Here is a 12,500-nt window from a genome sequence, read left to right as displayed (position 1 = left end):
GATAAAAACACAGCTGTGATAAGGGGGATGGGGGTAGTGGTGTGAGCTGGAAGAATGAAACACAGCTGTGACGATGAGAGGGATGGGGGTTGTGGTGTGAGATGTTGGAGGAAAACATAGCTGTGATGATGAGAGGAATGGGGGTAGTGGTGTGAGACGGAGGGGTAACACACAGCTGTGATGATGAGATGAATGGGGTAGGGGTGTGAGACGGAGGAGTTAAACACAGCTGTGGTGATGAGAGGGATGGGGGTACGGATGTGAGACGGAGGGGTAAAACATAACTGTGATGATGAGAGGGATGAGGGTAGTGGTGTTAGACGGAGAAGTAAGACACAGCTGTGATATCTAGAGGGATGGGGGTAGGGGTTAGAGACGGAGAAGTAAAACATAGCTGTGATGATGAGAGGTATGGGGGTAGTGGTGTCAGACGGAGGAGTAAAACACAGCTGAGATCATTTGAGGGATGGGGGTGGGGGTGTAAGACGGAGGAGGAAAACACAGCTGTCAATATGAGAGGGATGGGGGTAGTGGTGTGAGACGGAGTAATACAACACAGCTGTGATGATGAGAGGGATGGGGGTAGGGGTGTGAGAAAAAGGAGTAAAACACAGCTGAGATCATTTGAGGGATGGGGTAGTGGTGTGAGACAGAGGAGTAAAACAAAGCTGTGATGATGAGAGGGATGGGGTAGTGGTGTGAGACGGAGGAGTAAAACACAGCTGTGATGATGAGAGGGATGGGGGTAGTGGTGTGATACGGAGGAGTAAAACACAGCTGTGATGATGAGAGGGATGGGGTAGTGGTGTGAGACGGAGAGGTAAAACACAGCTGTGATGATGAGAGGGATGGGGTAGTGGTGTGAGACGGAGGAGTAAAACACAGCTGTGATGATGAGAGGGATGGGGTAGTGGTATGAGACGGAGGAGTAAAACACAGCTGTGATGATGAGAGGCATGACTGTGGTAGTGGTGTGAGACGGAGGAGTAAAACACAGCTGTGATGTTGAGAGGGATGGGAGTAATGGTGTGAGACCAAGGACGAAACCACAGCTGTGATGATGAGAGGGATGAAGGTAATGGTGTGTGACGGAGGAGTAAAACACAGCTGTGATGATGAGAGGGTTGGGGGTGGGGGTGTAAGACGGAAGAGGAAAACACAGCTGTCAATATGAGAGGGATGGGGGTAGGGGTGTGAGACGGAGGAATAGAACACAGCTGTGATGATGAGAGGGATGGGGGTAGGGGTGTGAGATGGAGAAAAACATAACTGTGATGATGAGAGGGATTAGGGTAGTGGTGTTAGACGGAGAAGTAAAACATAGCTGTGATGATGAGAGGGATGGGGGTAGGGGTGTGAGAAAAAGGAGTAAAACACAGCTGAGATCATTTGAGGGATGGGGGTGGGGGTGTAAGACGGAGGAGGAAAACACAGCTGTCAATATGAGAGGGATGGGGGTAGTGGTGTGAGACGGAGTAATACAAAACAGCTGTGATTTTGAGATGGATGGGGTTAGTGGTGTGAGACGGAGTAGTAAAACACAGCTGTGATGATAAGAGGGGTGGAGATAGTGGTGTGAGACAGAGGAGGAAAACACAGCTGTGATGATAAGAGGGATGGGGGTAGTGGTGTCAGACGGAGGAGTAAAACACAGCTGTGATGATAAGAGGGGTGAAGATGGTGGTGTGAGACGGAGAAGTAAAACATAGCTGTGATTTTGAGAGGGATGGGGGTAGTGGTGTGAGACGGAGGAGTAAAACACAGCTGTGATGATAAGAGGGGTGGAGATAGTGGTGTGAGACGGAGGAGTAAAACACAGCTGTGATGATAAGAGGGGTGAAGATAGTGGTGCGAGACGGAGGAGGAAAACACAGCTGTGATAATAAGAGGGGTGGAGATAGTGGTGTGAGACGGAGGAGGAAAACACAGCTGTGATAATAAGAGGGATGGAGATAGTGGTTAGAGACGGAGGAGTAAGTCACAGCTTTGATAATAAGTTGAATGAGGTAGTGGTGTAAGACGGAGAAGGTAAACACAGCTGTGATGATGAGAGGGAAGGGGGTAGTGTTGTGAGACGGAGGAGGGTAGCGGCTGTTATGATGTAAGGGACAGGGGTAGTGATATCAGACGGAGGAGTAAAACACAGCTGTGATGATAAGAGGCATGGGGTAATGGTGTCGGACGGAAAAGTAAAATACAGCTGTGATGATAAGAGGGATGGGGGTAGTTGTGTGAGACGGAGAAGTAAAACACAGCTGTGATAACGAGAGGGATAGGGGTAGCGGTGTTAGACGAAGGAGGAAAACACAGCTGTGATGATGTGAGAGATGGGGTAGGGGTGTCAGACGGAGGAGTAAAACACAGTTTGATGATGAGAGGGATTCGGGTAGAGGTGTCAGGCGACGTAGGAAAACACAGCTGTGATGATGAGAGGGATGGGGTAGGGGTGGAAGACGGAGGGGTAAAACAAAGCTGTGATGATGAGAGTGATGGGGTAGGGGTGAGAGACGGAGGAGAAAAACACAGCTGTGATGATGAGAGGGATGGGGTAGGGGTGGAAGACGGAGGGGTAAAACACAGCTGTGATGATGAGAGGGAGGGGGTAGTTGTGTGAGACGGAGGAGGAAAACACAGCTGTGATGATAAGAGGCATGGGGTAGTGGTGTCAGACGGAGGAGTAAAACACAGCTGTGATGATGAGAGGGATGGGGGTAGTGATGTCAGACGGAGGAGTAAAACACAGCTGTGATGATGAGAGGGATGGGGGTACGGGTGTAAGACGAAGGAGGGAAACACAGCATTGATGATGAGAGGGATGTGGTAGTGGTGTGAGACGGAGGAGGAAAACACAGCTGTGATAATAAGAGGGATGGAGATAGTGGGTGAGATGGAGTAGTAAAATACAGCTGTGATGATGAGAGGGGTGGGGGTAGTTGTGTGAGACGGAGAAGTAAAACACAGCTGTGATAACGAGAGGGATAGGGGTAGCGGTGTTAGACGAAGGAGGAAAACACAGCTGAGATGATGAGAGAGATGGGGTAGGGGTGTCAGACGAAGGAGTAAAACACAGCTGTGATGTTGAGAGGGATGGGGGTAATGGTGTGAGACGAAGGAGGAAAACACAGCTGTGATGATGAGAGAGATGGGGTAGGGGTGTCAGACGAAGGAGTAAAACACAGCTGTGGTGATGAGAGGGATGGGGGTAGTGGTGTGAGACGGAGGAGGAAAATAGCTGTGATGAAGAGAGGGATGGGGGTAGTGGTGTGAGACGGAGGAGGAAAATACAGCTGTGATGATGAGAGAGATGGGTTAAGGGTGTGAGACGGAGAAGAAAAACATAGCTGTGATGATGAGAGGGATGGTGGTAGTGGTGTTGGACGGAAAAGTAAAACACAGCTGTGATATCAAGATGGATGGTAGGGGTTAGAGACGGAGAAGTAAAACATAGCTGTGATTATGGGAGGGATGGGGGTAGTGGTGTGAGACGGCGGAGTAAAACACAGCTGAGATGATGAGAGGAATATGAGTAGGTGTGTTAGACTGACGGAGGAATATAACACAGCTGTCAATATGAGAGGGATGGGGGTTGTGGTGTGAGACGGAGGAATACAACACAGCTGTCATGATAAGAGGGATAGTGTACGGGTTTGAGACGAAGGATAAAAACACAGCTGTGATAAGGGGGATGGGGGTAGTGGTGTGAGCTGGAAGAATGAAACACAGCTGTGACGATGAGAGGGATGGGGGTAGGGGTGTGAGATGTGGGAGGAAAACATAGCTGTGATGATGAGAGGGATGAGGGTAGTGGTGTGTGACGGAGGGGTAAAACACAGCTGTGATGACGAGAAGGATGGGGTAGTGGTGTGAGACGGAAGGGTAAAACACAGCCGTGATGATGAGAAGGATGGGGTAGGGGTGTGAGACGGAGGAGGTAAACACAGCTGTGGTGATGATAGGGATGGGGGTACGGGTGCGAGACGGAGGAGGAAAACACAGCTGTGATAATAAGAGGGATGGAGATAGTGGTTAGAGACGGAGGAGTAAGTCACAGCTTTGATAATAAGTTGAATGAGGTAGTGGTGTAAGACGGAGAAGGTAAACACAGCTCTGATGATGAGAGGGAAGGGGGTAGTGTTGTGAGACGGAGGAGGGTAGCGGCTCTTATGATGTAAGGGACAGGGGTAGTGATATCAGACGGAGGAGTAAAACACAGCTGTGATGATAAGAGGCATGGGGTAATGGTGTCAGACGGAAAAGTAAAATACAGCTGTGATTTTGAGAGGGATGGGGGTAGTGGTGTGAGACGGAGGAGTAAAACACAGCTGTGATAACGAGAGGGATAGGGGTAGCGGTGTTAGACGAAGGAGGAAAACACAGCTGTGATAATGAGAGAGATGGGGTAGGGGTGTCAGACGGAGGAGTAAAACACAGCTTTGATGATGAGAGGGATGGGGGTAGTGGTGTCAGACGACGTAGGGAAACACAGCTGTGATGATGAGAGGGATGGGGTAGGGGTGGAAGACGGATCGGTAAAACAAAGCTGTGATGATGAGAGTGATGGGGTAGGGGTGAGAGACGGAGGAGAAAAACACAGCTGTGATGATGAGAGGGATGGGGTAGGGGTGGAAGACGGAGGGGTAAAACACAGCTGTGATGATGAGAGGGAGGGGGTAGGGGTGTGAGACGGAGGAGTAAAACACAGCTGTGATGATAAGAGGCATGGGGTAGTGGTGTCAGACGGAGGAGTAAAACACAGCGGTGATAAAGAGAGGGATGGGGGTAGTGATGTCAGACGGAGGAGTAAAACACAGCTGTGATGATGAGAGGGATGGGGGTACGGGTGTAAGACGAAGGAGGGAAACACAGCATTGATGATGAGAGGGATGTGGTAGTGGTGTGAGACGGAGGAGGAAAACACAGCTGTGATAATAAGAGGGATGGAGATAGTGGTGTGAGATGGAGGAGTAAAATACAGCTGTGATGATGAGAGGGGTGGGGGTAGTTGTGTGAGACGGAGGAGTAAAACACAGCTGTGATAACGAGAGGGATAGGGGTAGCGGTGTTAGACGAAGGAGGAAAACACAGCCGTGATGATGAGAGAGATGGGGAAGGGGTGTCAGACGAAGGAGTAAAACACAGCTTTGATGATGAGAGGGATGGGGGTAGTGGTGTGAGACGAAGGAGGAAAACAGCTGTGATGATGAGAGGGATGGGGGTAGTGGTGTGAGACGGAGGAGTAAAATACAGCTGTGATGATGAGAGGTATGGGGGTAGAGGTGTGAGACGGAGGAGTAAAACACAGCTGTGATAACGAGAGGAATAGGGATAGCGGTGTCAGAAGAAGGAGAAAAACACAGCTGTGATGATGAGAGAGATGGGGTAGGGGTGAAAGACCTAGGGCTAAAACACAGCTGTAATGATCAGCGGGATGGGGGTAATGGTTAAAGACGTATAAGTAAAATACAGCTGTGATGATGAGAGTAATGGGGTAGGGGTGTCAAATTGAGGAGAAAAACACAGCTGTGATGATGAGAGGGATGGGGGTAGTGGTGTAAGACGGAGGAGGAAAATACAGCTGTGATGATGAGAGGGATGGGGGTAGTGGTGTGAGACGGAGGAGGAAAATACAGCTGTGATGATGAGAGAGATGGGTTAAGGGTGTGAGACGGAGAAGAAAAACATAGCTGTGATGATGAGAGGGATGGTGGTAGTGGTGTTGGCCGGAAAAGTAAAACACAGCTGTGATATCAAGATGGATGGTAGGGGTTAGAGACGGAGAAGTAAAACATAGCTGTGATTATGGGAGGGATGGGGGTAGTGGTGTGAGACGGCGGAGTAAAACCCAGCTGAGATGATGAGAGGAATATGGGCAGGTGTGTTAGACGGAGGAATATAACACAGCTGTCAATAATTATGAGAGGGATGGGGGTTGTGGTGTGAGACGGAGGAATACAACACAGCTGTCATGATGAGAGGGATAGTGTAGGGGTGTGAGACGAAGGATGAAAACACAGCTGTGATGATAAGGGGGATGGGGGTAGTGGTGTGAGCTGGAAGAATGAAACACAGCTGTGACGATGAGAGGGATGGGGGTAGGGGTGTGAGATGTGGGAGGAAAACATAGCTGTGATGATGAGAGGGATGGGGGTAGTGGTGTGTGACGGAGGGGTAAAACACAGCTGTGATGACGAGAGGGATGGGGTAGTGGTGTGAGACGGAAGGGTAAAACACAGCCGTGATGATGAGAAGGATGGGGTGGGGGTGTGAGACGGAGGAGGTAAACACAGCTGTGATGATGATAGGGATGGGGGTACGGGTGTGAGACGGAGGGGTAAAACACAACTGTGATATCGAGAGGGATGGGGGTAGGGGTTAGAGACGGAGAAGTAAAACATAGCTGTGATTTTGAGAGGGATGGGGGTAGTTGTGTGAGACGGAGGAGTAAAACACAGCTGAGAATGATTAGAGGGATGGGGTTGGGGGTGTAAGACGGAGAAGTAAAACATAGCTGTGATTTTGAGAGGGATGGGGGTAGTGGTGTGAGACGGAGGAGTAAAACACAGCTGTGAAGATGAGAGGGATGGGGGTAGTGGTGTGAGACGGAGGACTAAAATACAGCTGTGATGATGAGATGGATGGGGTTAGTGGTGTGAGACGGAGGAGTAAAACACAGCTGTGATGATGAGAGGGATGGGGGTACGGGTGTAAGACGAAGGAGGGAAACACAGCTGTGATGATGAGAGGAATGGAGATAGTGGTGTGAGACGGAGGAGTAAAACACAGCTTTGATGATGAGAGGTATGGGGGTAGTGGTGTGAGACGGAGGAGTAAAACACAGCGGTGATGATGAGAGGGATTGGGGTACGGGTGTAAGACGAAGGAAGGAAACACAGCTGTGATGATGAGAGGAATGGAGATAGTGGTGTGAGACGGAGGAGTAAAACACAGCTTTGATGATAAGAGGGATGGGGGTAGTGGTGTGAGACGAAAGAGGAAAACACAGCTGTGATGATGAGAGGAACGGGGGTAGTGGTGTGAGACGAAGGAGGAAAACACAGCTGTGATGATGAGAGGAACGGGGGTAGGGGTGTCAGACGAAGGAGTAAAACACAGCTTTGATGATAAGAGGGATGGGGGTAGTGGTGTGAGACGAAGGAGGAAAACACAGCTGTGATGATGAGAGGGATGGGGGTAGTGGTGTGAGACGGAGGAGTAAAATACAGCTGTGATGATGAGAGGGATGGGGGTAGTGGTGTGAGACGGAGGAGTAAAACACAGCTGTGATACCGAGAGGGATAGGGGTAGCGGTGTCAGACGAAGGAGGAAAACACAGCTGTGATGATGAGAGAGATGGGGTAGGGGTGTCAGACGGAAGAGTAAAACACAGCTTTGATGATGAGAGGGGTGGGGGTAGTTGTGTGAGACGAAGGAGGAAAACACAGCTGTGATGATGAGAGGGATGGGGGTAGTGGTGTGAGACGGAGGAGTACAATACAGCTGTGATAATGAGAGGTATGGGGGTAGTGGTGTGAGACGGAGGAGTAAAACACAGCTGTGATAACGAGAGGAATAGGGATAGCGGTGTCAGAAGAAGGAGAAAAACACAGCTGTGACGATGAGAGAGATGGGGTAGGGGTGAAAGACCTAGGGCTAAAACACAGCTGTAATGATCAGCGGGATGGGGGTAATGGTAAAGACGTATAAGTAAAATACAGCTGTGATGATGAGAGTAATGGGGTAGGGGTGTGAAACGGAGGAGAAAAACATAGCTGTGATGATGAGAGGGATGGGGGTAGTGGTGTAAGACGGAGGAGGAAAATACAGCTGTGATGATGAGAGAGATGGGGGTAGTGGTGTAAGACGGAGGAGGAAAATACAGCTGTGATGATGAGAGAGATGGGTTAAGGGTGTGAGACGGAGAAGAAAAACATAGCTGTGATGATGAGAGGGATGGTGGTAGTGGTGTTGGACGGAAAAGTAAAACACAGCTGTGATATCAAGATGGATGGTAGGGGTTAGAGACGGAGAAGTAAAACATAGCTGTGATTATGGGAGGGATGGGGGTAGTGGTGTGAGACGGCGGAGTAAAACACAGCTGAGATGATGAGAGGAATATGGGTAGGTGTGTTAGACGGAGGAATATAACACAGCTGTCAATATGAGAGGGATGGGGGTTGTGGTGTGAGACGGAGGAATACAACACAGCTGTCATGATGAGAGGGATAGTGTACGGGTTTGAGACGAAGGATAAAAACACAGCTGTCATGATGAGAGGGATTGGGGTAGTGGTGTGAGCTGGAAGAATGAAACACAGCTGTGACGATGAGAGGGATGGGGGTAGGGGTGTGAGATGTGGGAGGAAAACATAGCTGTGATGATGAGAGGGATGGGGGTAGGGGTGTGAGACGGAGGAGGTAAACACAGCTGTGGTGATGAGAGGGATGGGGGTAGTGGTGTGAGACGGAGGAGGTAAACACAGCTGTGATGATCAGCGGGATGGGGGTAGGGGTGTGAGACGGAGGAGAAAAACATAGCTGTGATGATGAGAGAGATGGGGGTAGTGGTGTGAGACGGAGAAGTAAAACACAGCTGTGATATCGAGAGGGATGGGGGTTGGGGTTAGAGAAGGAGAAGTAAAACATAGCTGTGATTTTGAGAGGGATGGGGGTAGTGGTGTGAGACGGAGGAGTAAAACATAGCTGAGATGATTAGAGGGATTGGGGTGGGGGTGTAAGACGGAGGAGGAAAACACAGCTGTCATTATGAGAGGGATGGGGGTAGTGGTGAGAGACGGAGGAATACAACAAAGCTGTGATGATGAGAGGAATGGGGTAGGGGTGTGAGACGGAGGAACACAACACAGCTGTGATGATGAGAAGGATGGGGGTAGTGGTGTGAGACGGAAAAGTAAAACACAGCTGAGATTATTAGAGGGATTGGGGTAGGTGTATTAGACGGAGGAGGAAAACACAGCTGTCAATATGAGAGGGATTGGGGTAGTGGTGTGAGACGGAGTAATACAACACAGCTGTGATGATGAGAGGGATGGGGGTAGGGGTGTAAGACGGAGGAATACAACACAGCTGTGATGATGAGAGGTATGGGGGTAGGGGTGTGAGATGGAAGAATTAAACACAGCTGTGATGGTTAGAGGGATGGGGGTAGGGGTGTGAGACGGAGGAGTAATACACAGCTGTGATGGTGAGAGGGAGGGGGTAGGGGTGTGAGTGGGGGAGAGAGGAGGAAAACACAGCTGTGATGGTGAGAGGGATGGGGGTAGGGGTGTGAGTTGGGTAGGGAGGAGGAAACAGCTGTAATGGTAAGAGGGAGGGGTGAGGGCGGGGGTGAAATAACACACAGCTGTAGGAATAGCGTTCCCCAGAGAGTCCTTAGTATTATCAACACTGCTAGTGAACACGTGTGTTGCTCTCGATACAGTTTTGTTTTTCAAAAGACCTTGAATAGGTTCAAACATTTGAGGAGACAGTACATCGTCAGGTCTTTGATTCCAGAGGGAGTTTCTGAACGCCTGGTTCCCTAACCTGCACAGGGACGTCTATATGATCCCCCCGCACCATGTAGACACGGTGCACGTCACAAAACAACACACCCAGGGAGGTGACTTGATCGACGTGCTGAAAACTCAACAACAAATCGACAGTGATAGCACTAAGCGTACAGAGGTCAGTGACGTCGTACACATAGACAGAGCGCTGAAGAAAGTCCACTGCTGCATGAATAAGATCAAGGACAAAGCAGAGAGTCAGAAAGAAGTTTTAATAATAATGACTCAAGGCAAATGTGGCGCTGGTTCCCGAAGCCTCTACACTGGGGCAGCCGCCAGGAGCATGAACAGCGACAAGACAGAACCTTTAGTTCTGCAAGAAGACTTAGTTCTGGAGGAAGACTTTGTTGATCTGCTGGTCATTGATCGTAACCGGGGAGTAATGATGGGGGCAATCATACGTCAGACAGAAGAGGACCCTCATGCAGTTCAAGAAGAATTGCGGAAGGCAGCTGATTACCTGCAGCAAGCTGGAGATGTCGTGAAGCGTTGTGTTCTGGGTGACTTGGACCTACCCCAGCCTGCAATCCACCGGGCCATTCTCCTGCCTCACACGACCAGATGCTGTCTAGTGGAGGCGCTGCAAAACATGGACGATGCAATACCCCCCCCCCCTCCTCTACAAACGCACACATACACACACGCACGCACGCCAGCACGCACACACACACCTACACACACACCTACACAGCCACACACAAACACACGCGCCCACACACACACGTACACACACACACACACAAACACACACACATAAAGAGAGAGAGAGAGAGAGAGAGAGAGAGAGAGAGAGAGAGAGAGAGAGAGAGAGAGAGAGAGAGAGAGAGAGAGAGAGAGAGAGAGAGAGAGAGAGAGAGAGAGAGAGAGAGCCGGAGAGAGAGAGAACGTGCGGATAATGTTTGAAGAACACAGAGAGAGAGGGGAAAGAGGGGATAACAATTTCCCCATCAACAGATACTGAGTTTCTCTTTTCCACGCGCACTTTGTTTACCTTGCTGACGAGAACAACACTTTCGGAACACTGAGGTAGCTTAGTTGACGTCAATTTGTGGTACATTTGAAACCGACGTCATTTGAGTTTAAGCGAGTCGCTCAAAACGGGCAGACAGCTTTCTATTACATACGGAAACACTGTGGTGCTTTTGTCCAGAAAAACTCTTCTTTTAGGCCCAGAAGTCAGATGATTCCGTATGTAAGTATAGTTTAACTGTCATATTATGCAGCGCGTGTTAAATCGTTCTTTGTTATATCCTCCATGTATTTGCAGTCCGTGTGTGTTGACCTCAGTTGCAGAAGTTGGAGCAGTGTCTGGGCGTGAAGGCAGGGCAAAGGGTCGACAAGTGGTGTCTCTGTCATGATGATATGACAGACGACACCAGACGAGACGCCTGGTGGAACAACTGCTGGGAGGGGGAAAAGGCAGGGGACCCCGCGGCAATGAAGGGAGGTTCCACGTATGAAAAGCTTGTGGCAAGGTAAAGTCATTTTATCGGTAAAATAACCACACACAGAGAAACACAAACGCATGAATACACAGGTGCATACATTATTATTGAGTCTGTCTGTCTGTCTGTGCCTGTCTGTCTGTATGTCTGTCTGTCTGTCTCTCTCTGTCTCTGTCTCTGTTTCTCTGTCTCTCTCTCTCTTGTATATTTATGTATGTGACGTTTTGTGTGCTAGCATGTCTTTTTTTGGGCCTCTTTATGTGTTTTTCTTTCCCTATTTCGTGGTGTGTGTGTGTGTGTGTGTGTGTGTGTGTGTGTGTGTGTGTGTGTGTGTGTGTGTGTGTGTGTGTGTGTTCACAAGCTTACATAAAGTGTGATATTTATCAATGCAGGTTCGCCGTACCACTGGCAACGGTACAGGTGTACCTTAGCCGCAAGCCGCGACTACAGCTGTGGACCCAGGGTCATTTTGTTCAGGCTGTCGGGGAAGAACATGGCAGACCCATGTCTTGCCTTGCTCTTTTCCCGGAACAGTTTGAAGTCCTGGAGCACACGCCAAACCACGACGACGACGACATTAGGATCTTCAGGGGCGCGCCCGGGGTAGGGAAATCGATCATTTTAATTCTAAGGGGTTCCTACTGGATGAGGAAGTATCGCCGCACCGTCTTTGTTCTTCAGACGAGTGACGATGGTACAGCTGCCGCCTACCTGGTTAGACATCAGTTGAGCAAAACAGTCGGACAGGGCGCCGGCAGCGTGCAGCTCGTCAACATGGCGGGGGTACGGGACAGGGGTCGATGGACAAAGGGAGGCGAGGAGAAAGTGCAGGCCTGGGTGGAGGAGCTGTGTCAACACGCACAGACTGAGGGGCGCGTGCACATCCTGGCCGATGAGGCCAACGGGTAAGAATGACGCCGTACACTGAATCTAACACTGCCTCCTGTCACTCTTGCGTTGGTCGGTGTGGTCGTGTTCGGTAGAAGATAATCTGATCATTCCGAAAACGTGTTTTTTTCACTTTCCTTATATGCTAACTGTCAATAAATTAGATAGAGTTTGTGCATAAATAATGGTTCTTAATTATGTTCGTGTAATCAATACGTTACGACAGTTTATTGGATATAGAATGTGCAGTCAACGACTGTCACTGTGTCGGGTACTGATCAGTGATGTCAACAATCTTTCCCATCAGGCGCCACCCTTTGTTTGTCTGCCATGCTGAACAGATCGCTAAATATTTTGCCTGGAGTGTGATGACAGGTAAATCATATTTACCTTACTCTGTTTACGTCGTGAGTTTTCACGTCACTCCGTTTACGTCTTATGCACTATTACGTCATTTCATGTCTGCGTCTCTGCACTTTTAGTTTTATTTTGTTTCATGGAGAACACACGCCAGAGAATGGAGAGATACAGGCAGAACGATTTACCGTGTGGCTTCCTTCTGCAGGGTTACTTCATCAAATCAGTATTCGTAATTTACAGGT

At 49.5% G+C, this 12,500-nt stretch overlaps 2 protein-coding genes and 1 long non-coding RNA gene across 3 annotated transcripts in view; 2 read left to right on the top strand and 1 right to left on the bottom strand.

The window, feature by feature from the left end:
* LOC138949825 (uncharacterized) overlaps positions 1 to 10,595 on the top strand; it is a 484,249-nt gene extending 473,654 nt beyond the window's left edge. Inside the window, exons 7-8 of the mRNA XM_070321601.1 lie at positions 9,513 to 10,163; positions 10,569 to 10,595. Coding sequence (XP_070177702.1) covers positions 9,513 to 10,163; positions 10,569 to 10,595 — 678 coding nt within the window. The remainder of the gene's footprint in view (positions 1 to 9,512; positions 10,164 to 10,568) is intronic.
* Positions 10,596 to 10,684: 89 nt separating this feature from the next.
* The window catches only part of LOC138950236 (uncharacterized), a 5,303-nt gene continuing 3,487 nt past the window's right edge, over positions 10,685 to 12,500 (top strand). The window contains exons 1-3 of the mRNA XM_070321969.1: positions 10,685 to 10,757; positions 10,853 to 11,040; positions 11,403 to 11,915. Of these exons, the coding sequence (XP_070178070.1) occupies positions 10,746 to 10,757; positions 10,853 to 11,040; positions 11,403 to 11,915 (713 nt within the window). The 5' untranslated portion in view covers positions 10,685 to 10,745. The remainder of the gene's footprint in view (positions 10,758 to 10,852; positions 11,041 to 11,402; positions 11,916 to 12,500) is intronic.
* The window catches only part of LOC138950238 (uncharacterized), a 795-nt gene continuing 537 nt past the window's right edge, over positions 12,243 to 12,500 (bottom strand). Inside the window, exon 3 of the long non-coding RNA XR_011450571.1 lies at positions 12,243 to 12,500. This exon is cut by the window's right edge and continues 186 nt beyond it. This is a non-coding gene — a long non-coding RNA (uncharacterized lncRNA).

The sequence above is a fragment of the Littorina saxatilis genome, linkage group LG16 (genome assembly GCF_037325665.1).
Source record: "Littorina saxatilis isolate snail1 linkage group LG16, US_GU_Lsax_2.0, whole genome shotgun sequence".
Taxonomy (NCBI): Eukaryota; Metazoa; Mollusca; class Gastropoda; order Littorinimorpha; family Littorinidae; genus Littorina; species Littorina saxatilis.
This window is presented reverse-complemented; position numbering and strand designations above follow the sequence as displayed.